The sequence below is a fragment of the Achroia grisella genome, unplaced genomic scaffold (genome assembly GCF_030625045.1).
Source record: "Achroia grisella isolate CSIRO2021 unplaced genomic scaffold, CSIRO_AGI_Agris_v1 utg2471, whole genome shotgun sequence".
NCBI classification, from domain to species: Eukaryota; Metazoa; Arthropoda; class Insecta; order Lepidoptera; family Pyralidae; genus Achroia; species Achroia grisella.
The window spans coordinates 641,667-669,175 of record NW_026712739.1 but is presented as its reverse complement, the minus strand read 5'-3'; the positions used below and the strand labels follow the sequence as shown (position 1 = coordinate 669,175).

The window sequence follows — 27,509 nt, the reverse complement described above, 5'->3', positions numbered from 1 at the left end:
TATTTGCATTTGATATAAAGGTCTCTTAAAACAGTTATAGGTTCAATAGGATCCTTTCAACTTAAATCTAGTATACCCATGTACACTTTTCAAAACTTTAATGCTCATACATTTAACAACAATCAATTGTCCTTTTGTTTTTTTTTCTTTTAACTACCTGTGCTTCTTAAATTTGTATTCACTATAATACCATTATAATTAAACAACAATGGCTCAGCTCGCAAACATTTTCTCAACAAATACTTCTCTATAACATGTAAAACTTACAACTTAGACCATGCAGTATTTATTTTCCATTCTACATATATGCTATTCATAAAGTAGTTTATTATCCATCAGTAAACCATATAAAAATCTCATAAATTGCGCCAGTATCCATATTCATAAACCAGCTCGTCCATACTGACTATCCACGTCTCTCCCTATGGAAGTTTGCATCCAGTCTTTTCCTGCTGTTTCCTTTTTTTTTTTCTTATGTCATCTGCTTATCTTTTTTTTTTGCTGTCCTAATTTTCTTTTGTCTGTCGTCTCTGCCATTTTCTTATATATATATATTCTTTGGCTATCACTGGTCTCTTGGCTTATAAATTTTTCATTTCATTATATGGCGTCATACAATCCAATCAATCACAATACTATTTAAATGTTAAATAGGCATTACTATATGTATTTATACCTGTACATATGATACAATCTTCTTTTGAATCATTGCTATTTATATATTTTTTTTTTTCTATAAATTATACTGATACTGTGCTTGTGAATCACTGTTCATCCCAACGGATACCAACATCTCACTTTCAATCTAAGTTACATTTGCAGTGATTAACTTGTGTTCACAAGATATTGAGGATTTTTCCTATTCTTCTTTTTTTTTTTTTTACTTATATATTCCTGTCATAGCTATACCGAAATCGCCATGCACTGTCCTCTACAGTACAGTAGATTTACAGAAGATAATTGGAAGTGTGGCACAGTATAGGAGTGCTATCTTCATAAAACTGACTAACTTCAGTCTCATCCTCTTTGGTAACAAAGTTATATTAAATAAAACAAACCACATGCTTATAAAGGCATAGCATAAAACACCAACAATCAGGAATTCTCATAAATATGTAACGGTTGTATAGAATGGGAACGAATTTCCATGCATGGAAAGTTATGCAGCCTATTAATAACCACATTACCAAGGTCATCAGCAAAGTTTTCTAGAATATCCATATCTCTTTACTTTCCTAACAATCTTGTCTGTCTGTGTCTCATAATTTTCCTCTATAATAATTTTAAAGCTTATGTACTTTGAATATCTTAACATTGCCTCCCACAGAGACTATTTAATAATAACTAATTAATATACAGAAACTTCATTAGTCAAATCATAAAATATTTTATAATCCTGTAGTATACAAATACATAAAAGGTAAGTTACATAAACCATTTAAAAATAGTATCCAATTTTTCCTTTCTCCTCTATTTCACCATATCACAGTTTACATGTATTCACTTAATTCTCTCCCATCTGTCCATACCTATATACAACAAAAGAGTGCTATGCACTCATTTATTTCCATTTTCCTGCCATAATATCTGAATTATAAAGTTTATTATCCAAATTTCACAATTCTAGACCACACTGTTTGACACAATCCATGTGCTAACTTCAAGATGAGTTCATTATTAACTCATGAATGCTTTAAATCAGTTATTATCATCTTCTGATATACATTTATTTATATTAATATTCAATAATATATTCTATATATTCTATTTTTTTTTTTATTATCTGTACTTCACAAATATATAATACAATTTGAATTTAAACAATTATGATTTCCTCCTTGGTTGACATTTCAATTCCAATACAGATTTAACAATGAATCTGTCCACTTTATAGTTTCTTAGTACTGTCATTCTACAAATGACACTAAATAATAAAACTCAATGGATAACTTAAGCTCAGATCCTTGCAGCAAATCTTCAGTTCATTAGCTTATGCAGTACACAAGATTGGACAATATAGCAATACATTGCAATATATTACAATAGTCTATTTTCATTATTGTGATAACAATTGTCTTATGTTGTACATATTCATATTATAAAATCATGACATTTTGTGCAATTTACTGTATGGAGAGTTATAACTCATCAAAAGGCAAATACTCTCACTGTTGCGACTCAATATATATATCCAAACATTCTGTATGTACACAAATATTAACTTATTTCCAAAAACTTTTATTCATATTCATAACACTAATAGTAAATTTAAAGACAAACTTGTTGCTCAAGTATTGTTTAGAAAATTCAACAGGTTTCTTGTACAATCAATAATACAATCAAGAGCCAACAACATTCATTTCTGGCTTTACCAAAAGCTTTTCTTTAGGTTAAAAGTCAACTTCATAAATTATAAAACTAAACTAAAGTCAACAGGTCTTTTGTACAATCAAGACCCAACAACATCCATTTCTGGCTTTACCAAAAGCCTTTCTTTAGGTTAAAAGACAACTTCATAGTTTACAAAACTGAACCATGTAAGAATAGTCTTACCTGTAATCTATCACTTTCTAACATGTCACATATTAATTGGGTGCTTATAAATTCCAACAATCACTTACTAAACATTGTCTCAAATGACAAATGTACATAGCTACAGGTACCTGCACAGGACCTTTAAGTACCTTTATTGATCAACAATGGCTGCTAAGGGCCATTCTAATGAATTTCAAGAGAAGCATCAAAGAAGTGAACCAATTGCTCAAACATATAATACATTCAATATGAGCATACATATAATATATAATTCCAGCATAATATGACACCTTTGAGGAATTGGATATCATCTCTAGGTGCTTTTTCAACACATTAATAATCAATATCATATGATTATGATAACCTTGAGGATCCTAATAGATCTCAATTGGATTTTATACTAATTAATAATTAAATAAGGAACTATTAATAATAATAGTTTACAGTTATTCGGTTTTTAACATTAGAGTTTACTACCAATTGTTAGCCACTGCTATATATATATACATTATATATATATATACAATTCAAAACACAGCAAGAAATAAATATAATAATTGTACTATCAGAGTTAAGTACTATTTTCACTGAGAGCTTCACAGCTAATCATGAGATAGCATCTAAAATGTCTTTAATATGTAATATTATGAAATATAACATGTTATGTAGCTTGTATCAGTTTATGTCAACAATATACTGTGTCTATCTATATTAATATGCTTTATTAATTCATTAATAAACACATATCAAAGTATCAACCAATATAATATATATATGACAGTATCTCAATTTGGGAATATAACCACAATCAAGACATATACCTGGACTATGCCTGTGATTGTCATTTATCTGAAATGGGATCATCAAACATATATGTGTACCTATGTAAAGAAATAATAACAATTCTTCAATTCAATTCACATAGAACAAACACACAAAACTGAACAGTAAGTTTGACTAATTTAATGTGAATTAGCAACAAACTCAGCAATACCATTACACTGTTTATATGTATAACATGGTATGTGTTCTCATGTTCAACCTGTATGTCAACATAGTTAATGTAACTGTTTCTAATCTGTTGATATCCTATCATACTCTATCATAGGCATTAATAACATAACAATAGTTACTCTGTATTTTAAACTAATTAGATATCCATGTTGTTTTATACTTAATGTATTCATAATACTTCTTTCTTAGGTATATTGTATACCTCAATATCGTGCTACATGTCATGTCATTACTCTCGCAAGTTATCGTACATACTAAATCTATTTAATATGTAGAAAGCAATTCATCCAAAAGTTCAATAAAACAAGTGAGATACTGCGTTTAATGGTATGCGTGTTATTAACGTAAATTCACTTACCACAACTTCTAGTCAGAATTACCTTACGGTCGAATTTGTAGGCGGGATTGGTACCGCTTCTGAACTTTTAAAATCACTAGTATCCTGACGACTTAGGCGTAATGCCGGTTAGTCAGGGAGAGAAACACCTCAATGCCTACAATATTCACAATTACCTATCTCTTATTTGTTTTTATAATAATATAAACACTTTCGCTCCAAAACTCCCGCTGCTTACGTTCAATTCCGTCATCCACTTGTCAATGTCACATAGATTACTTTGGCTCTGGCCTCTGACGTTCCGTTTCAGGTTACATGATTATTGACTTTACCATTTTTTTAATTAATGGTGCGTCACACGATAGTTAACAATTTGCTTTTGCAATAGCATATGCTGGCGGTTACTCTATTCTCCCAAATTTGAATTTAAATGAATCTGTATTATTGCAGATATGTACAACATTTGTTTGCAAAGAATACGAACTGAGTTTCTTGTCAGTTCTTTAAACTTTTTTTTTGATTTATTAAATTATTTTTCTCTTTAAAGTTTTAAATTTACACAGAAATATTATATATAATTTTAAAAATATTTAGATAATGATTAAAATGGCGTGGTTAATTTATTTGAATTATATAAAAGGAGCCAATTCTAGATTCTAATTTAGAAAAAGGTCAAATTCAAATTCAAATTCAAAATATCTTTATTCATGTAGGTCTATTACAGACTCTTATGATATGTCAAATCTACCGTCAGTTCGGAATGATATCGAGATGAGAAGAACTGACAAGAAACTCAGCTCGTATTTTTTTCAAATAATAGTGGAACATGTTTATAATAAATATAGTTTTTAAAATTCAAATTTGGGAGAATAGAGTGATCACCAGCATATGCTATCGCAAAGAACAAAAAATTTAATCAGTGTTCATAACCTGAACAGACCAGTCCCCACAAGCAGCACCCGTTCACGAGTATGACGTATGAGCCAGCCATCATTGTACTCAACCATATTTGGGAGCACATCGACCCGGCCCAATTCCCGGCCCGGTCATTTTTCTATTTAATTGCCGAAATCATAAAAGTCTGTAATAGACCTATAATGTTTTGCATGAATTCGTTTTTGAATTTGAATTGAATTATAGAGGTCTCGCTTTGTTTATATTTCAGGCAAATGTAATAACTTGGAAACTCTGAACTTGACAATGGCGCAAGGAGTCACAGCCGGTGGACTCACGTCCATACTGGAGGGATGTCACAAGTTAGTAACTTAAACTCAGTTGTTTATGTATATTTGACGGACTCTGTGGTCCAGCGGTTACTTGGTGTCGCTGTGTGAAGTGTCCAGGGTTATTATTATTATAATATCTATACATATAAATAAAATTGGAGTGTCTGTTTGTAATATTGAAACCGTTTTTTACCACATGCATATGAATATAAATATGGTGCATACACCAAAATAACATTTTTTACAAATTTTGTCTGTCTGTTGAAAACATGACATTGACAAAAATTGTGTTAAAATAAATAATAACCCAAGACATAGAAAACACCCAGACCGATACGAACAATCAACCTCATAAATATAATTGTTTGTACCGTGCGGGGAATCGACCTGCGACCATAGACCGTAAAGCAGTGTGCTAAACCGCTAGACCATCGACGCCGTCAAATAAAACTAATAGATAATGATAATAAACTAATGATAGATCTTATGCCTTAACAAATATTATTTCTATTTACAGTTTACTATCATTAAATCTTTCCTGGTGTGGTTTGAGTACCTCCGCGCTGACAGCGCTGGTGGGCCCTGAAGAGGAGGAGGCACCCGAGGGTTCCCCAGGAGAGGACGTCCAAAAGGAACCAGAAAGACCCGTTTTACCGAGGTTACAACGACTCAGTATCGCTGGCGCTAGGGTACTCTCCGATAATAGTGAGTAAAATAATAATCGCAGGACAATTCACACAGCGCCATCTAGACCCAAGTTAAGCTAGCTAAAGCTTGTGTTGTGGGTACTAGATAACTGATACAAATACATAGATATTTTTTTTTGTAAATACATACATATTATACATAGAAAACACCCAGACCGATAAGAAAGAAAAACATTTATTGTCAACCATTATTATATATACATACACATATGCACATAGACACTCATATACATATATACATACATACATACACACTTAGAACAATTACAATAATTCATCTTATATTATTTCTACATATGGTTGGCAACATGGCTGACACTCAGCATATGCCGTGACAGCTAACTGTCACGGCGCTGGTATTCTGTGCCTGCCATTAGTGACAAGACGTACAGCTCGATGTCAGTTATTTTGACCTTTGATACAAACAATCATACTCATGAATACAAATGTTTGTGCCGTGCGAGGAATCGAACCCGCGACCATCGGACGTAAAGCGGTGTACTGGACGGTTAGACCACCGAGGTCGTCGTAATAATAATAACTTGTTTGGTTTCGGCCCGTTAGTGTGGAAAGAACCAGCAAGAGCTGAGAAAATGCGACAATAGCATAATCTATACATATAAATAAATTGGAGTGTCTGTTTGTAATATTGAAATAACCGTTTATTACTACATGCATATGAATATAAATACGGTACATACACCAAAATATTTTTTTTTACAATTTTTGTCTGTCTGTCTGTGTTTTTGTTCCGGCTAATCTCTGAAATGGGTGGACCGATTTTGACTTTTTAAGGGTAATTCCAATATATCCTTTGGTATTTTATTTTAATTTTTGTACCTATTGACTTTTTCTAAACGATACTTGGGGACAGCAAGTTTGTCTTCAAATCTAGTATTAATATTATGAATATTGATGTTTTTTTGGAATTTGTTTGTTACTCTCTCACAAAAAAACTATTGAACGGATTTTGATGAAATTTTACATCTTATGCATCAGTATAATACAAGCCATATTTTTTATTTCAATTTAACGTGGGTAAAACCGCGGGCAGAGGTAGTATAATACAAATATAATTATAATTTATTTGTATAAAAGAAATAAATATGTCTTTATTTCTCTAGACCATTCCTGCGCCATCTACCACTTTCTATCTTCTCTCCTCTACCCAAAGGTTGTGTGGAAGAGATTGCTTACGCGTACCGCCTTTTGTGCCTTATTAGTTATAGCTTTTGCCCGCGGCTTCGCTCGCGTTATATTATCCCCTTAGGGATGGAATTTATCAAAATCCTTTCTTAGAGGATGCCTACGTCATAGTAGCTTTATGCATGCAAAGTCTCAGCCCGATCGGTTTACAATTGACAAATTTTCATCCCCTATTTTATCCCTTTAGGGGTAGAATTAATCAAAATCTATTCTTAGCGGGTGCCTACGTCATAACATCTACCTGCATGCCAAATTTCAGCCCGATCCGTTCAGTAGTTTGGGCTGTGCGTTGATAGATCACTATGTCAGTCACCTTTGAGTTATATATATTTAGATTATGTACTTATGTTCTTTGTAATACACTTCTGGTGCAATAAGAAGTAAATAAATAAATAATTATTAATTGTCCAGTGCTGTCGCGTCTGGTGCATCGTTGGGAGCGACTGCTGGAGTTGGACCTGTCGGACTGCGCCGCCCTCGGCACTGGAGCCCTGGAGACCTTGAGGCGGTTGCCTCGTCTCCATCATCTCGCACTCAGTCGCTGCTACCTTCTACCACACGCGCTCACGTAAGCAACCAACATTTTTATTGTATTTTATGAGAGAAAACTTAATTTGGCAGATTAAAATATCATTACATAGTATAAAACTTCTTTTTTTCCTTTGTTGTTTATATTGTATTTTTTACATTGCACTGAATAAAATATTTTTCTTTCTAAAAGTCTCTGTCGCTGTCTGTCTCTATGTATGCTTAAATATTAAAACTAGTTAATTTTAAACTTTCGTGTTTAATACACATTATTTAAATTATTAACCGGATCTTAACACGAATAATTTTATAGCAAATAAAGGTTTTTTTTATCTCCTTGTTTATTTACCTCTCTTTAAAACTACGCAACGGATTTCGAAGCAATATTTTTTATAGGTAGAGTGATTCTATAGCCTATGTTCAGCTGTGGACGTCTTCCGGGCTGCAATGATGATGATGATGAGTGATTCTGGAGGAAGGTTTATATATATAATACATGTACACTAGGGTGTCCCTTATATGGGTGAAAAATTTTTTTTTTCAGATATCGAAATGCATACCCCTTAATTCTTTTTAAACTACCTAAACTTAATCAAATACAAAATTTTATCTTTATATGTCAACATTAACCCGTGCCGACAGAGCCTTGAATATTTTAAAAATCGTTGTCTTTAACGCTTATCGTTGTGTATGTGTAATAAAATGAAATAAAATGTTTAATAATAATAATCAAAGAGAAAGTTAGAATATAGTATTTATTAATCAAATGAACATCACAAATATTTTCTTTTAAGGGTCTCTTTTTTAGTCTGGATACAGATTTCTATGCTCTTGTACACAAAAACTCTTGTAGGTACGCAGCAAAAACTGTTTTTGATATTCTTTTGCAGTGACTAAGCCATTGAAATCTTGCATAAGTTTTACAGCTCTTTCAGCTGTATCATTCACGGCCCTCAAAGAAAGAACTCTTGTTTTAGCCTGCAAATAGGTTACATCTTCGTCCCATGCAGAAACGGTTTTCTTTAAGAAGTCTGTATCCATATTTAAACGAGCAAATAAATTTGTGCTCTTAACAGACACAAAATCATTTAATGATTTTCCTGCAACAAAATACAAGATATATTATTATCAGTTTATTAAGATGGATATAAGATATAAAACTATTTAATTATTAAATTAAATAACTTAATACGGTTTAATTATTACATTTATCAGTCAGGTCAGGTCTAGACCAACCAAATATAAAATATGATAAACGCGATAAAACCGAATTAAATTAAAATGTATAACAAAAAAAACTATACTAAAATAAATGTTATGTATTTCTACTTACCATACAAATAATCAGACATATCTTCTTTCGATGGACTGTATCTTTTTACAGAATCATATAAACTATCTCTTTGTAAGTTCGCTACAATATTCGTCTTAGTTTGTTCATCTACTTCATCATCAAAGAGTGATAAAACAGCTATTTCTTCTTACAAGTACCAAAAATGTTGACTAAACTTGCTCAGGGCAGCTTTGGAGATCTCTTTATTAACAGTTTCATATTCCTTAAGACTTTTTAAAAAGCGCAAAGCTTGATTTGGGGCCGTGACTACCAGACTACATCCAAGCCATGGTTTTACATATATAACTGCAATGAATAAACAAATATCTTGAAGGGCTCTTTTATCCTTGGCGCTAATTTTGAATTGAGATTGCAACAAACATATTTTCAAAGAGTAAATGGCTCTAGCCATCCACCTAGCTTGATGCATTGCTCCAGAAGGTCTTATTTTAATATTTTTCTTTGACGATTTATTTATCGGGAACTCATCACAGCTGAGATCTAGGGCTTCTACTACAGCCTGAAGTATATAGACAGAGTCCCTTATGCTTAATTGACATCTATCTAAAGTGGCAACTAACTTAGGAGTGATGAAATCTTTCCTTCCTCTTTTTGAAGTAGTTACAGAACTTACCATTTGAGATGTTGACGGCAAGGGTTCCTTAAGGCTTTCATCAGAGCTGGTATTGGGATTGGGATTTTCTTGCGTTTCGATAAAATCTTGTGTAGTTAAAGATGACGATAAACTTTTGGAACATCTTGTCTTTTTTTCTCTTCTTTTAATTTTCTCTGTCTTGTTCTTTTTTCTTTCTCGGCTAACTTTTTATCTACTCTCGCTAAACATCCTAGACGCCCTGGTTCTCTTTGTTTTTGTAAAAATATTTTATCTTCTTCTATTTTTATCCAGTCCGAAGCATTTGCGTGTGCTATATCGAATAAATTATCTAAATTATTTTGAAAGTCCTCCTCACAGCGCTTGTAAACAGCTGGCGTTTTTTTTTAATTTTTTTGTAACTCCAAGCACGGTGAAGATCCACAAGTATTTTTACACAGTTAGGCACAGGTCTGGTAGGGATTCTAGCTTTTTCCCAGAATATAATACACTCTCGAACGGCAAGATTTGCGCTTCCATTAGCAATAAATTTAACTTGTTAAAAAAGAGGACTGCAAGAACTTGACGATTAGACGGTAACTTTGCTACAGTTATTTGATGGTTCACGTCACCAACTAAGAAAATACTTTTTTTATAGCTTCTTAATTCCACTGCCATTTTTTTAAACATAAAAACAATATGTTAATCACAAGAGTTACTTGAAACAAATGGCAAATACGACGGGTGCGCGCCACTAGTTCGGCGTTATTTGTATGAACATGTTTCGATGCAAGTCGGCACGGGTTATCGTTCTCCAAATTATATAAAAATGTATTTTCGAGTGTTTTAGGAACATATGAACAAAACTAAGACCTATGCATTAAAAAATAAAAACTTTGAAAAATAAGGGACACCCTAATGTACACCCTTGCGAATCCTGGGCAGGTAGGTAGTTGATAATTTTTTTCTTATTAGTCAGGTACCTTACAGGTACTAGAGCCGGCCTGCCCCACTATCTACTTCCATGGGTACTTCCAGTTCCTTGCAGCTTAGTCCACCTTTTCTTCCTTTATGTGTCTATGTCTTATTTATTTATTTACAAAACAGATTACAGTCAATATAATAATATAATAGGAGCGTGTAGTTCGGTACAGAACTGGATTGTAATCCAACACTATGTATGCCTAAGAGCTAAATTATATAGACGCATTCAATATACGCTAGGTAATTAGATAAGGTTATATAATAATAAAAAGTAAACTAAATAGAAAATGATATATAACTACGTAATGCAATAAATTATCATGTTAACAGAATTTTATTCATATTAAAGAAAAGAAAATTGGTATACCTAATGTTAAATATAATTTGTCACTTTACGGTGGAAATTTAATTGTCTCCGGAACTGGACCAGCGTTGAATGGAAAATATCTATATTTCTATTCGAGACAAGAATTTCATTGTATTGGCGACACATTCGAACTATTGGATTATAATAAGAAGTATTATTTGAGTAAACCTGAAGATAGAAGGTGTTATAATACGTATACACTCTGCCCCAGTGGGCAGGGAAGTGTGCAGCGCGAGAGTGTAAACACGATACTTCCCATGCCATTGGCGCTGCCACCCGCGCCGGCGCTCCCTCGATTGTTGGTTTTTGGTGCGCGAGTGGCAGCGTGTGTTTATTATATATATATATATATATATTCAGCCCTCTCGCTCAGTTGTCGCCCAGCAATATTTCCGGCAGCGCGAGTGGCAGGCGAAGCGGCTGAATGTAAACGTAGCAGTTTGCTAATTAAAAGTAAAATGTACAATTGCAGGAAGTTAGTCAACATGCCAGCTATGCAGTTCTTGGACGTATGGGGAATGTTACCATCCAAATCACTCAGCGCACTAAAATCGGCGCTGCCTGGTATACAAATCAACCAGTTTATGTTTAGGTAAGTTATAATAGAAGTGTTGATGAGTTAGCAAATGAATGAATCAAGTGAAAGAGCGAGAGCATGATTCTGTCATCGAACCGACAATGAAACTTCCCGATCATTTCATATCATACAATTTTCACTCGTCACAAATATTTCAATATTGATTTGAGGTTATCATTTTATTTTCGCATATTCGTCCGATTATGTTATTATTAAAATGATTATGCGTTCTATAAGTCCTTCTGCTGCTTTAAGTGTCATTTCTACTCGCCCCCTATAGTTCGGTGAAGCTTTCAAGGCTAGATGCGCCCAAAAATATTAGAAATGTTCGAAATAATAAAAAAAAAAACGTTTTATTCCAGGTAGCTTCTTATGTTACGGCGGGTGATATTTGCGTTTTAAAAAAAATATATTTTATTTAATTAAAATTATCAAAGTACAAATGTATAATTATGTGTAATGATCGAACAAGACTGTCCTACATACAACAATCAATTATATAAGTTAGGTGTCAATATTCTTGGTAGTTTGCTGTTCCCGGTAGCGGTGTCAGCTCATTGTGCCACACACAGCAATTTACTAGGCTTTTTTTTTATGGATGATAATGGAATGGTGCACCCGCCTGCGCTAATGGTATACGCTGGTGAGGCACCAGTGGAGGATGATAAGATGAGGTCAGGTCAGTTAGCCCATCGTGACAAATTACTAAGAATTTATCGCGATGGTTTCCAGGGGAAATTTAGATGAGCATGAGGTCAGGTCAGTTAGCCCATCGTGACAAATTCACTAAGAATTTATCGCGATGGTTTCCAGGGGAAATTTAGATGAGCATGAGGTCAGGTCAGTTAGCCCATCGTGACAAATTCACTAAGAATTTATCGCGATGGTTTCCAGGGGAAATTTAGATGAGCATGAGGTCAGGTCAGTTAGCTCATCGTGACAAATCACTAAGAATTTATCGCGATGGTTTCCAGGGGAAATTTAGATGAGCATGAGGTCAGGTCAGTTAGCACATCGTAAGAAATTCACCATGAATTTATCACGATGGTTTCCAGGGGGAAACGCGTGGACGTCAACCTGACATGATACATTGATAGCTATGTGGTTATTAGTTCTTGCCAGTTCTTCTCACCTCGAATACATTCCGAACTGACGGTACATATGACATATCATATTCAAATTCAAATATAACACACATCCATATATATATATATATATCTGATGTGACTTTTGTATTATTATTGGATACTTATATTTACTTTTAAAAATATATATATAATATGAAATTCAAATTCAAATTCAAATTAAAAAAATGATTTATTCCCATCGTGACAAATCACTAAGAATTTATCACGATGGTTTCCAGGGGAAATTTACCAGGCGTTACGCCATGGTAACTAGCTCAAGTCATGTTTATTACGAGTTAGAACATCTAAGTTATAACAGTAGAAACTAACTTTTAGCATAATCATAAAAACACTAGAGAACTGTGATCTTCAAGTATTCAATACTTACAAAGAGATCTCAGCCCCGGCCTAAGAAAATTGGTTAATGAAATAAACTTATTATTATTATTACTAGCTACTCGCCCCGACTTCGCTCGGGTGTACATGTATCATACATATAAACCTTTATCTTGAATCACTCTATCTATTAAAAAAAATCGCTTCAAAATCCGTTGCGTAGTTTTAAAGATTTAATCAAACATAGGGACGGACGGCCAGCGACCTCGACTTTATTTTATAGTATGTAAAAATGTTTTTTCTGTATCTCATGTGGCTGTAATTGTTGAATAAAGAATTTATCTATATATCTATTGTTGATTAAATATAAAAATGTCATTTTTTAATATTAGAAGCTAGAAGCTCCTTTTAATTAAGAATTAAAGAGCATGATGGAATATAGCGGAAAGTGGCAAGAGCTCCACCGACAAGAGCGTAGCTCTTAAATTATGAATGAATGAATGAAGTAGCTCCCTTTATAAAAGTCAATTGAATTAACCACGCAGTCTTAATCATTATCTAAATACTTTTAAAATGATATACAATACTTCTGTGTAAATTTGAAACATTAAAAAATAATTTGAATAAATTTAAAAACTTTAAATGCTTGTCTTGTAAAAAATGTACATTTGGGACCGTCCATTAATGACGTGATCTTTTTTAAGCATTTTTTAACCACTACCCCTTGGTGATACGTGGTCAGGTTTAAAACTACCCCCGCCCCTCTCCCCACTCAACATAACGTGTATTTTTAGTGCTTACGAAGATTCTTAATTTTTTTTAATATCATCTTTAAATACAGGTATAAAGTATAATCTTATTTTTGGTTGCAGATTGTTTTTGATTGGCATAAAATAAATACACGTGATGTCTCACTAGAACCTCTAGAAGGGGGAGGCCCCCTTGTGATATATCGTGATTTTTGTCAAACCCCTCCCCCTCCTTTTCAAGGATCACGTGATTAATGGATGGCCCCTCTTGAATAGTGCCATTTTTCTTTAACCTACTATATCTATTCTGAATGTTTGTATGTTTGTTGCAGCGCTATCGCCCGACCCACTGTTGGACAACGGCGGACTTCGATATGGGGACTCCGCACGAGAGACTGATGTATTTTGGTTATTTATTACAATTAGGTTGTAAATATTTATATTACGAATTTAGTAAAGACAATTTCATTAAGATATGTTGAAACGTAAAGCTCATATTTAGTACACTAGATACTCGCCCCGGCTTCGCGCGGTACATGTATTATATATATAAACCTTCCTCTTTAATCACTCTATCTATTTAAAAGAAACCCATTCAAAATCCGTTGCGTAGTTTTAAAGATTTAAGCATACATAGGGACGGACAGACAGCGACAGCGACTTTGTTTTATATTATGTAATGATATAACAGTGCAGTTTAGAGGAGCTTCCTCCCGCGTACACTTACATTGTGGAAACTACCTGCCGAGGTTTTCTAGAGACTACAGCACGGGGTTTTCAAGAAGGGTATATTAAAAAATTAATAACACTTTGATCAAAGTGAATGAATTCCTCAGTCTCACCTATTTCAGCCAAGCAGCTTGTAACATGTTACGGTTGTAGGGTGCAGATTAGGCAGTGAAATTACAGGGTAAGCAAGTATAGGGACTGTAATGGGAAATTCATGACACTGAGCAATGTGTCATCATCATCATCTTCTTCCTTATCCCATTTATTTGTGGTCGTCGTAATGTTTTTCTCTTCCATTCATCTCTGTTCGCAGTCATCCCGTTATTTACTCCCTTTCACACAGTCCATCCATCTCTTTTTCGGTCTTCCTCTACCCTTATAACCATCCACATTCATGTGTAACACCGTCCTTAGGATATGATCTTCAATCCTACGCATTACATGCCCATACCACGATAGACGATTACTCTTTAACCTCTCTGACATTTTTGAGGAATGTGTGTATCTCAGTATTTCAGCATGTAGCTAAGTTGTTACGGTTGTATAGTTGAGAATAGGCAGTCAAATTCCAGTATAATCAAGCTTTAAAGTTACAATAGAAAATTAATAACACTTTCTTCAAAGTCTGTGTATCCCTCAGTCTCACCTATTTCAGCCAAGCAGCTTGCTTTGTAAAGTGTTAAGGCTGTAGGTTGAGAATAGGCAGTGAAATTCCAGTATAATCAAGCTTTAAAGTTACAATAGAAAATTAATAACACTTTCATCAAAGTCTGTGTATCCCTGAGTCTCACCTATTTCAGCCAAGCAGCTTGCTTCGTAAAGTGTTAAGGCTGTAGGTTGACAATAGGCGTATAGTTGAGAATAGACAGTGAAATACCAGGATAACGAAGCTTCGCAGCTGTAATAGAATTTTAATAACACTCAAAATGTGTGAATTCCTCAGTTTAACCAATTCCAGCCGATAAACAGTTGCTTGTTAATAAACAGTGTCGTGTTGCTTTTAAAAATGTTACAGTTATAGGTTAAGAGAGTGAGCAGTGAAATTATAGGGTAAGCAAGTATAGTGGCTGTAATAGGAAATTCATGACCCTTAGAGCAATGTGTGTGTACCTGAGTCTCATCTATTTCAGCCAAGCAGCTTGTTTTGTAACACTTTACGGTTGTAGTTGAGATTAGGCAGTGAAATTCCAGGATAGTTCAGTGCCCCTAATCGAAATTTCACCCGTCAAGCAGAAGTTTTGTAAATTCGACTTTAGTAAGTAGATTTAGAGTTGATTTTTGAATATCAGTTTTTTATTGCCAAGAAGAAATCTTGGTTTCAGCTGGAGTTGATTATTCAATATTTATATTTGTTTTCTATTATAACAGTTCACTACTAAATCTACGATATATAGATTAGATATTTAAAGTATATTTAAATATAAATTGTAAATAAAATCAAAATATTGATTGAGTCAGTAGGATTCTGGAATAAATAAAAAATCGCATTTATTTTCATATATTTTGTTTTACTTTTAATTATAATAATGATCCTGGATAAATGACGCAACGCCACATATTCCTAAGTTAATCATAACTTGTGTTATGGATACTAAAAACATACTAGAAATATATATATATATATATTTATAAATACATATATAACATACAAAGAAAACACCCAGACCGATACAAACAATCATACTCATGGATACAAATGTTTGTACCGTGCGAGAAATCGAACCCGCGACCATCGGAAGTAAGAGGGTGTGTTTTTTTAAGGATGATAATGGAATTGTGGACCCGCCTGCGCTAACGGTTTACACTGGCGGGACACCAGTGGAGGATGATAAAATGAGCATGAGGTCAGGTCAGTTACCCCACCGTGACAAATTCACCAAGAATTTATCAAGATGGTTTCCAGGGGAACCGCGTGGAGGTCAACCTGACATGGTACATTGCTAGCGATGGGATTATTAGTTCACATTATAAAACAATCCGCTTCCCCCCAGAGGGTGTGTTTAACCACCCAGGGGTGTGTTTAACCACCCAGGGGTGTGTTTAACCACCCAGGCCGTCAATCTATTGAATAGTATGAATAAATTTAGAAATAGACTAGCTTTTGCCCGCGGCTTCACTCGCGTTATTTTATCCCCTTAGGGGTGGCATTTATCACAATCCTTTCTTAGGGGATGCCTACGTCATAGTAGCTTTATGCATGCGAAAACTCAGCCCGATCGGTTTAAAATTGACAAAGTTTCATCCCCTTGGGGGTAGAATTAATCAAAATCCTTTCTTAGCGGATGCCTACGTCATAACATTACCTGCATGCCAAATTTCAGCCCGATCCGTCCAGTGGTTTGGGCTGTGCGTTGATAGATCACTACGTCAGTCACCTTTGAGTTATATATATTTAGAGTACAAAGTCGTCTATCCAAGCACCTAACAATACCCAATAAAAAAATAAAACTCGTTTTAATACAGTATTGAACCTTCTATATTGTCATTTTGTTTATTAATTTATTTACTAGCTGTGATCGCGACTTCGTCCGCGTGGAATTTACCTTTATTTTTCTAAAATAAAAGTAGCCTAAGTTGCTACCTGCCAAAAAAAGTCCCGTCCCGTCAAAATTGGTCCAGCCAATTTAAAGATTAGCCGGAACAAACAGATACACATACAAAAATTGTAAAAAAAATGTTATTTTGGTATATGAACCGTATTTATATTCGTATGCATGTAGTAAAAAACGGTTATTTCAATATAACAGACACTCCAATTTTATGTATATGTATATTCGCGGTTTTATCGCTAAATGCAATCTCTTACTGACAACCTAGAAGAGAGGACTTATGTACATAGAATAGGGTAGGTGGCACACATAAGACACTTTATAGTAGTAATTGAGCAGCCAGTTGATTTGGGTAGTTAAATAGTAGCTTTTTATATTCTTCTTTGCAACTGAGTATCTCCTTTACTGTCAGTACGCCAAGTTCCTCGTGAATTTCGTTGTTGGTGATGTACCAAGGGACACCCGGTATGGTAGTAGACATACCAAGTATACAATTAGAAAAAAAAAGAATAATAAAAAAGTGAAATATTTTTTTTATTTATTATTGTACGTCCTTTTTGCCTTTTGCTCAGCGGCGTCGCTAGCCTCAACGAAGGTTCTCTTCAACTTGTTCTTCCTACTCTCCCTGTACTTCGCTGACACCTTCTCAGCGAGTTTCGCTATCCTCTTCATGGTCTGTGGTGGGTATCTACAACATTGTAATTTACGTTATTACTAGCTGACCGTGCAAAAAAATAGGGTGAGCACAATAGATCTATGTAAGCCGCAGTGCTCTATACACCTGAACGTAGCCCAAAATTATCAATAAAAAAAAATACTCGTATTACAACATAATTACAAGTACACTGCTACAGGTCTAAACACCTGACCATAGCCAAAAAAATCACTCGTATTGGGGGGAAGGGGATTGTTAGTAATGTGGACTAATGTTCCCATTGCTAGCAATGTACCATGTCAGATCGACCTCCACGCGGTTACCCCCTGGAAACCATCGTGATACATTCCGGTGAATTTGTCACGTTGGGCTAACTGATTTGACCTCATGTTCATCTTATCATCCTCCACTGGTGCCCCGCCAGCGTAAACCGTTAGCGCAGGCGGATGCACCATTCCATTATCATTAAAAAAAAATCACTCGTATTACAACATAATTACAAGTACACTGCTACAGGTCTAAACACCTCACCATAGCCAAAAAAATCACTCGTATTACAACATAATTACAAGTATGTTAATAACGTGTATTACGTATACAAGCTCATCCTGCAAACATTTTACCATATAAATTAAAATCGCTATTAAAAAATACTGGTTGATGCTAGAAAATTTAGGTTTATAGGTAATTTATAATGTCACATAAACAAAATAAAAACATTTTCGTACAAAAAATAAAAATTAATGTTACGGTTAGACAACCTATCACTTAGGGGTATGAAAAATAGTAGCCTTTTCTCAAACCTTACTGCATTAGGAATGCATATAAAATTTCATAAAAATAGGTCAAGTCATTTCAGAGGAGTATGGTAACTGACATTGTGACGCGAGAATTTTATATATAAGATAATGGCAAACAATCTAACATTCTACCTAATTGTACATCAAATCAAATGATGTGATTATCTTGAGTAGACATGGTCCCTAAACCAGGTCGGGACATTGGGGTCCCTAAAATGGACGAGAACAGTGATGGCTGACAAAATTATTTAAATCAAATCAAATGATGTGATTGTCTTGAGTAGACATGGTCCCTAAACCAGGTCGGGACATTGGGGTCCCTAAAATGGTCGAGAACAGTGATGGCTGACAAAATTATTTAAAAGAGCAACACACAAATTTCTTGCTCGTTGTTGTGATGATGAGAGCTTTCCAGATAAGCGGTAGATTAAAAAAATTTGATGACTATTCAAAAGTGCTTCAATGTAAGTTTATTTGAATAAATTATTTACTATTCATCATACTCATGAACAAGTGCTGCTTGTAGGGACTGGTCTGCTCTAATCACTACGACTGATTTACTCTTATTTAGTTACTCAACCACTTGATTGTGTATTTAATATTTTGACTACTCAATGAGTGCTACAAATGGTAGTTGGTATTCTCATATTTCAACTTAAAAATCTAAAGTTCGTAAGTTTCTTATTTATTCTTCTTATGATGAGGCAGCTTTCCGAATGAGTGGTAAATTAAAAGAACTGAAACAGCTTTCCGAATGAGTGGTAAATTAAAAGAACTGAGACAGCTTTCCGAATGAGTGGTAAATTAAAAGAACTGAGGCAGCTTTCCGAATGAGTGGTAAATTAAAAGAACTGAGACAGCTTTCCTAATGAGTGGTAAATTAAAAGAACTTACTATTCAAAAGTATTGAAATTCATGTTTATTTATATAAAGTACTTTCTATTTTATTCTAAATTTATTTTACTATAAATATAAGAAGATCCAACTTGGTGGTCGATACTAGGAAAAGTCTATATCCAACAGTGAATAGATAGGGGCTGAAATGATGATGGCTCACCAATCAAAATTGGTGGCAGCCATTCAAAATAAAGAACAAGATGATGGTAATAAATACCAGCAGTCTTTATGAGTACTGATTTTAAAACATGTGTGGTGTGACAAGAATGAATGTCGGTGTCGGAGAGGTTGAAGAGTAATCGTCTGTAGTGGTATGGACATGTAATGGGTAGGAATGAAGATCATATCTTAAGGAAGGTGTTACATATGAATGTGGATGGTTATAAGGGCAGAGGAAGGCTGAAAAAGAGATGGATGGACTGTGTGAAAGATGATATGGTAAGAAAGGAAGTAAATAACGAGATGACTGCGAACAGGGATGAATGGAAGAGAAAAACATATTATGGCGACCGCAAATAAATGGGATAAGGAAGAAGCAGATGATGTGCCTTTATAATTTGCCTCATTAGGAGTGAAAAAAAAACAATTATACATGCAACATCAATTAAATTCAATATTACTGTACAGTTGTGTTTTGCCTCATTAGCATGAGAAATTTAAAAAAGTTATACCTGCAGCCTAAAAACTCGATATTTGTGAATAGTTGTGCCAATGTAATAAGTTCAGACTCTTCAAAATCATCTTTATGTTCCATCATGAAGTTACGACGCACCTCCCATTGCTCGTCCGACTCGTGCTCTGTACGTAGTGCTTCTACGTCTATTGTGGGTTTCATTTTACTATAAATAAAGAAATTGTGGTTAATTTGTGGTGAATTCACCATGATGTGTTTACCGACCTGACTATACTCCACTGGTGCTTCGTTAGCGTATACTCTTAGCGTTGGCGGCATTCCATTATCATACACAAAATAAACGAAGAAATAAATATTAAAAAATATATTTTTATTTGAATGACGTGAGAAATTTGTGTATTATATACATACTTACGATATGTTTACAAATTGATAGTTACAAAATTTTCAATTGTAGTTCTTCTTTTGTTTAAATGTAAAGTTTAATTTTTATTTCATTGATTTGTCAACATATTATTAAATATTTTTTACAGGTAGCGTTATTTTCATTTCAATATTTTTATTAGGTTCAAGTTTTTTTTTGTTTATCCTTTAAAGGCAGGACAAGGGTATTGTGCCCATACAGCCATGTCAGAAGTTTTGGATATTCTAAATTTCTTAGTTTATTTACATGTATTTAATTGCCCACATATTGTAGTCGCAAAGTCAAAAAATGTTTTTGAGTTTCTTAATAGTTCCTGAAGATCAAAATTGTATTTAAACTAAATTGACATTTGATTTTACTTCGAAAGAATGTCGTTGACCTTTTTTCGTTTCATTTTACATATACAACCAGAAGTTGAATTTTTTAAATATATCTTTGGTGTGTAGGTAAAATTTAACAAATATTTTTGGATGTAGCTGTATAGCATGTAATTAAAAAGTCGAGTAATTAAATCGAGTTTCCAATCATTATAATCACGAATACGCATCAAGTCTGTTCATCTTCAATCGATGGTGTGTAAAATGGAACGGCCAATAGTTTGCTAATAGCGGAGAAAGGGCAATGATCTGCCATCGTTGTTGCTAGTGAAATAAATAAAGTTGATAATTTTATATAAATATTTATTGGATGTTTATATGTTAATACATGTAACAAATCTCATTAGTCGTTCAAGTACTTTTTTTTTTTAAATATCAACAATTTAATGCGTAGTGATTTAAATCAAATAAGGATCATGTAAGGCTACACATTTTTTTATATGGCAATAAAATATCGAATATAGTAATCCAACAAAATATAAAAGTTACGGATTAAATATTTCCCCATAGAAGACACTAGCGACAATTGAAGTTTTTAAGATCATATTAAATTTAGTTGCTTTATAATCATACGTTTCACTATTGTCAAACACTCAATTTTTTAGTATTCATATTTTTTTTTATCGTAATATCGAAGGTATATAGAAATAAACTAATGTAAATTGACGTGAAATAAAATGTCGTGATACCGAGAAAAAGCCGACCATCGTCGTAAATCAACGTACAGGTAAGATATTTTCTTATAAATACAAATAACGTTTGTTTGTTTTCCTTTTGTTTACATTTTTAATTGTTTCCCGTATAGGACAAACAAGAATTTAGAAGTAACCGTTAACTTTGAAGAGACTAGTTTAGAAATGGCGTTTTCACTTAGAAAGATGTTGTCGAACATTACGTATTTTAAAAAGCCAGGGGAGGACAGTAGCCCTGAAGCGGAGGATGGGATGGTAATTCATTCGCGAGATACGTACATATCTACACAAGATACTTCCAGTTTAACTTTCGATCGCCCTGAACCTGATTCTACGTCTCTACATTGCAGTAATAGCCTGAAATTGCCAGATTCCGTCAAACAATTCGCTGCCAAAAAGGGTTCCTTGTCTGATACAGACATTTTAGCTAATATTGAGGTACCAACGAAGAAAGAAAAGAGGAAAGGCAAGAAATTAAAGTTAGATATTAAAAAAGCAAGCCAATTCATGTGTGAGATGAGCACGCACAGTTCGAATGATATCGAAAACACACCTAAACATATTCTCCTAGACTGTAAGAGCGCAGATTTGTTCAGTCAACGTATTAAAGGGTTCGATTTTAATAAGTCGTTTGAGATATTTGATGGTATGTCCGATGAATCGAGTTATGAAGACTTTGAAATTGATTCCGTGTCAGTTCGGTCCGATACGGATATATCTTTAGTGTCTGAAAATGAGAAGGAACCCGTGCAAATGTGCCGGAAGGTGGATCCTGATACTAATGATAATCAGCTGGTGCCATCGGCCACGCCGGAGTCATTTGCCGATGTGGAACTGGATAAGAATGAAGAAGAACGAATCTCACTACTGTTAAACTATCAGATGAAGCTGGAGAGAATGGAATGTTTTCTGAAGAAGTTACTCTCCGAATTTCAATTCCACATCGAAGTCTCTAAAGTCTTCAACTGCAGATCTGTTGTTACAACCCTACCTGGTACGGATGTTAGTAAGATACCCAAAACCCTCGGCGAAGTCACTTATATAGACAACCTGAGCCGCGGAGCCAGTCCCACTGGCTCCTGGAACATCATAATGGAGAAAGAGGACTGCATAACAAAATTCAAAGTTAAGAAGCAACTACTTTCAATGAAGCACAATATTGATACATTCATCAACATCTATTTGCAAAACAGAGAAACAGAGAAGAAGTTATTGACTGATGAAAGCAGAAGTTTGACATACGATATTGATAAGTCAAAACGGTCACAGAAGCGGCTTCACATCAGCTCCAAGAAGAAACACAAGCGCTTCGACTACCCTGATATAAGAGAGGCAATGCTCAACTTATTCTCGGAAGACAAAGATGACTCTAGTGTCTCTGGCAATAATGTAACCCAGCTTCTGAGTGATTATGACGAGTCAGACATGTCCAAATGTGTCTGTCGTTGTCGCTTCCACAGATCTCCGTCAACTGAGAGTGATTCTGGTGTCACGACCAAAAACGACAGATCATTGTCCAGCCAATCTATAACTTCATCCATAGGGAACTTTAGTTTGGACTCGTCAACATTAACTGCTTATTCGGAGTCCCTGGATCAGATTGTTAGTTACAACAGCTTCCAAGACACAAGTCTTTACAGCACCTTGCTACAGAAAGCAGCGATTGAGCGCATTACCTTCTATGTTCAAGTTCATAGCATACAACTGAAATGTGAGCAGGCAGAAGAAGACTTCGAGACCAAGAATGTCATAACGTTCCACTGTCCAGCATGTAAGACGGTAGAAGGTGATGAGAATGGTCTTTTAAAGCATATTTTAAGTCAAACACACTGCGAGAAGATCCATTTCTTATACAAAACAGCTTATATTAAGAAGTGTATGTCGGGTGGTAAGGAAATTCAGCCCAGCACAGTTCTGAATCCGATGGTAATGTACAGGGATGAGAATAAGATAGTTTGCTTCGGGGATGCAATGTTTGCATGTTCGTTGTGCTTCGAAAATCTGATCATCGGCGAGTCGGTCTTGATGGCTCACTGCGCGGACCCGGAGCATTTGGAGCGCAAAGAGAAGTTGTCAGACTTATTAGAATAAGTGCATGTTGCATGTATTTGTCTCTTATTATTTGTTTTTTAATATCAACATCTCGATCTGGCATTGGGAAAGAATTCAACCGATTCACAATTATACAATTTAATTTTATAATTAACAGAACAGTCTTCCATTTTGAATTTTCTTTTTTTTTTATTTCTAAACAAATGATACGAGGCAAAAGAAAGTTGATTGTTGTATGTTATTTATGATAGGAATTTGTATTCATTATTATAATATTAATCAATTATGATTAGTGTGCTAGTTAACATATAGTGTACGAATTATTGACACATCAAAATTTACACGCAAGAAATAGATTTTACATGTTTTTTACCAAATGGTTGTGATCATACTCATCAGAAATTTATATGTTGAATATTTTTTACAACCGCAAGTAATTCATTCTAGATCATTCCCATTACATGAAATTAGTACCTACTGGTGAGTTTGTACGATTTACTCACTAAAAACTAAGACTTTTATAATCTGTTTTCATGTCTTGTCTGTGTACTGTTATTTTTATCTGTTTCTTGTTGATTCGACTGTTTTTCTCTACTCAAATTATACACGATCTCATTTTATAAAGAATTATGAAGTGTCCTTTTTTATTAAGAAAAAAGAGACCAAATTCAATTGTGATTTTTAGCTATAAAAAATTGTGTTGTATCGTCGCGGTAAGCATGCTTGAAAACAAAAAAGTAATATTTTTCGTGCATCGTTTCTACTTATGCTTAAATTGTTTTTAGAAAAAAACTAATACATTTTATTATTTATGGTATGGTTATGATATTTTTGAGAAAATTTCTCAAGCATGTTTCCCGTATTTTGTGTTCAGATGTAAAACCTCACTGCCATATTAGAGTACCGACTTAAAATATTGTGTTCATATTGTGTCCATTTTTAACCGTATTAGACAATATTAGACCAAAACTTACCTTTTGTTGGGTTCGCTGTCACTTCGTTAATTATAATATTACTAAAACAAGTGCTATTTAACGTTACTGTGTCAATAGGAACTAAATACAATCAATTTTCAAAAAAATACAACGAATAACGACTAATAAAATTAGATTTCGCAATAAAATAACGTTTTTTAACACGTTAAGACTGCATTGATAATTATTTCTCACATAGGGACCGGCATCCTTTTTGTTGTTAATTTTGTATATCATTTTTTAAATATGTTTTTAGTGTACAATAATTTGAGGTAGACATTATTTAACTCCTAGATTTATTTCAATTAAAGTGCCCACGGGTGATCACTCGGTCCCGACGTGTACATTTACTTTCGTTGCGGAGTGACCCACCGGTGGGCATGCGGTCTTTGACGTTCAAGTCAACAATAGCTTTTTACTTTTTTTTATTATTACACAGATATATTAATATTACTAACTTAACATACTTATTTGATACTAAATTACATCTTATATTCTTTATTTCTGAAGTACAGGTAATAAAGCTCTTACAATAAATAACATTTTTCTACAATTACGCATGCAAAAGAAATTGCAGATTGAAGAAAAAAGAAGTTTATACATTATGGTCACACAAACAAACAGTAAAACCAGCTATTAATTTAAATTTTAATAGAAATAACACATGACAAGAAATAAGCACTTCCCTCAACTGTGATACAAGTAAAAAGTCTGTTTTTATTATATTGAAAACGGTTTTTTACTAAAAATTAAAAGAAAACATTTTGTGCCTTGGAATCTAAACTATCAGAGAGAGCGAACCCGACCGTTTTAAAAACAGGGTGTTGTATATTGTATCCACTTTTTGATATATTTAACTTTTTTAAGCCTGGCTTATATTGGTGTATTGTAGAATGTATAAGCTAGTTTTTAGACATTTTTTCCTATCCTATTCACGTTATACTATTTCACTAACTATAGTTTTTATATCTGTTTTTTTATAATTGTCGATGGTTTTAAATATTTTAATCAAGTATTTATCTTATTCTATACCAGTGGATCGGTCATTGGTTATAAATATTTTATTGAAATTTTCAAAACATTTGATTTTGTTGTCAAATAATTCGAATATTCAATTTATTGTTAGATCACGTCTAACAATAAACAGCTTCTAACAGTAAATTGAACAGAGCTGTCCAAAGCATAGGTCTATATTTGTATTGACTGCTATAAATTGGAAATTTTTCCCTTGACAAAATTATCGCATATAACTTTTGTTCTTAAATCAATAATTTTACTTCTCTCTGTTGTTTGGGAAATTGTCAAACTGGTATGTTGTTAAACGGAATATGTGTATTGGTTTTCTAATATTCAACCATCTTCAAAAAAGCAGGAGTGGAATACTCATGTCTTTTTAATATGTGAACTCTTTTTGATGTTTCCTTTTCATATCAAAGTTGTAATTTTTTGTAAGGTCCCCATATAAAATTCATCAAAATCTGACCTTTATTTGTTGAGTTATTCTTAATAATGCAATTGAAATAGATTTTTGTGTAATGAACATGGTACGGTACATGGTCGGTACGGTCAGTAAGATAAAATCACTCCGACAGATCACTCGTCCAATTCAAACGGTGATCAAAACTACAACGGCCTGCCGAGGTTCGAACCACTAGTGGTGCCCTCAGACTTAAGTCGTATCTATCAGGCAGGAGTTGGCCTTCAGTCGCTCCGTAAGTCCTTTCACATGTTTTGAATGCCATTTGCACTCGCCCCCTATCGTTCGGTTAAGCTATAAAAACCAACAGTTAGAATAGTTAAAATACAATAAAATAAAATCAAATCAAAACATCTGTATTCATGTAGGTCTTTTACAGACTCTTATGATTCAAATCTACCGTCAGTTCGGAGTGCTCTCGAGCTGAGAACTGACAAGGAACTCGGCTCGTATTCTTTTCAAATAAATGTTGTACATGTTTACCATAATACACATTCATTTATAAATTCCAATTTGGGAGAATAGAGTGACCACCAGCATAACAGATCGCACTTAGCTTTGGACAGCTTTATTACAGTTCAGTTTCCTATCTATTTTCTATTTTTGAACTTCTATTCTATATACTTGACTATTTATACTTGACTCGTTGTGTGTAACTATATGTAAATATCAATATATGATACAGTGATCTCAAATCCGTAATAAAACAAAAGACTGATTCGATGCCACTCGTAAATGCCGTTTGGACTGCCTACTTTTAGTGTATTAAGTAATTATTAGTCGGTAATAGCGTTTAGTTTGTATCACTAAGCATATAAGCATTACGTTTTAGTATATGAGAACGGAGTCTAAATTGGTTCCTTGCAAGCACTGCAGTGTTCAAAAGTTTCATATGCTTTAATTTTTAAATGACAATTTTACAGGCTTGCATGTTATTCTAAAAAAAGTGATTGCAATTTCCATATGTTTTTTTTTTCAATTGACGCTTTTTTGGGTTGTAATATTAAAATTGGCGGATTAAGAAACAAAAATACTTTTCTTTTTTAATTTATGGCTTTTAAATTACAAACAACAACAGTGTTTGCTGCCAGAATCAATATTACAAAAAGTTTCGTGAAAGTTTCTGTAATATAATTTTTTTTTTCAGTAATATTCATAAATCAGTAATTTGATAAAATAATTGTGTTAAAAAGGAAAATGTTTATTAATCCAAAGATATTTTTTTCGCATATATAAGCAATGTTTAGCAGTTATTTTTTTATATTATTGTTTCTTACATCGCCCAAAACCATATCGTAAATAGAGTCTGTTCTCATATTTTTTTGTTATTGACAGAAAATGCATTGTTACCTATTTATAAAAAAAAAACCGTAACTGTCAGTAACTTGTCACGGTTTTACGGTGAACTGCAATATTATGCAACTAATAAGCAATAGACAATATTATATAGACTAAATGTACAAGACACGTGACTATGTAATGTTTTTAATATAATGTAATAGTCATTCCATTGCAAATATTATTATTAAATAAAAAAAGAAAATTAAAAAAAAATCGTAGCTTTTTTAATGTAAGGCATGTATCCTTAAAGATGTCAATGGCTTGATATAAAATAATCAAAAAAAACTTTT

General features: G+C 33.6%; 3 protein-coding genes and 1 pseudogene across 4 annotated transcripts in view; 2 read left to right on the top strand and 2 right to left on the bottom strand.

The window, feature by feature from the left end:
- LOC131842794 (S-phase kinase-associated protein 2-like) overlaps positions 1 to 14,328 on the top strand; it is a 29,165-nt gene extending 14,837 nt beyond the window's left edge. Inside the window, exons 9-13 of the mRNA XM_059191365.1 lie at positions 5,052 to 5,142; positions 5,630 to 5,817; positions 7,437 to 7,593; positions 11,302 to 11,421; positions 13,951 to 14,328. Of these exons, the coding sequence (XP_059047348.1) occupies positions 5,052 to 5,142; positions 5,630 to 5,817; positions 7,437 to 7,593; positions 11,302 to 11,421; positions 13,951 to 14,017 (623 nt within the window). The 3' untranslated portion in view covers positions 14,018 to 14,328. The remainder of the gene's footprint in view (positions 1 to 5,051; positions 5,143 to 5,629; positions 5,818 to 7,436; positions 7,594 to 11,301; positions 11,422 to 13,950) is intronic.
- On the bottom strand, positions 8,103 to 9,528 carry LOC131842795 (uncharacterized; annotated as a pseudogene).
- Positions 14,329 to 17,422: 3,094 nt separating the features above from the next.
- On the bottom strand, positions 17,423 to 20,658 carry LOC131842760 (partner of xrn-2 protein 1-like). Of its 2 annotated transcripts, none has more exons than XM_059191327.1 (3): positions 20,294 to 20,658; positions 19,920 to 20,087; positions 17,423 to 17,584 (listed from the first exon to the last, which is right to left on the bottom strand). In XM_059191327.1, exons 2-3 carry the CDS (start codon positions 20,081 to 20,083, stop codon positions 17,431 to 17,433), a joined length of 318 nt encoding a protein of 105 aa, XP_059047310.1. In that variant the 5' UTR covers positions 20,084 to 20,087; positions 20,294 to 20,658; the 3' UTR covers positions 17,423 to 17,430. The 2 variants fall into 2 exon arrangements, with proteins under 2 accessions (XP_059047310.1, XP_059047309.1); XM_059191326.1 differs by having other exon boundaries at positions 20,298 to 20,656.
- A 649-nt stretch (positions 20,659 to 21,307) lies between these two features.
- LOC131842756 (uncharacterized) lies at positions 21,308 to 24,509 on the top strand. Its single transcript, XM_059191321.1, has 2 exons — positions 21,308 to 21,410; positions 21,489 to 24,509. Exon 2 carries the CDS (start codon positions 21,541 to 21,543, stop codon positions 23,464 to 23,466), a length of 1,926 nt encoding a protein of 641 aa, XP_059047304.1. The 5' UTR covers positions 21,308 to 21,410; positions 21,489 to 21,540; the 3' UTR covers positions 23,467 to 24,509.
- The last annotated feature ends 3,000 nt before the right edge of the window (positions 24,510 to 27,509 follow it).

Excerpts from the sequence above, each read along its gene's own strand:
- LOC131842760 (XM_059191327.1), bottom strand. The coding sequence starts at position 20,083 with ATGAAACCCACAATAGACGTAGAAGCACTACGTACAGAGCACGAGTCG. Across the intron at positions 17,585-19,919 it reads ATCGAGTTTTTAGGCTGCAG|ATACCCACCACAGACCATGA; the intron begins GTATAACTTTTT and ends ACAATGTTGTAG.
- LOC131842756 (XM_059191321.1), top strand. The coding sequence starts at position 21,541 with ATGGCGTTTTCACTTAGAAAGATGTTGTCGAACATTACGTATTTTAAA.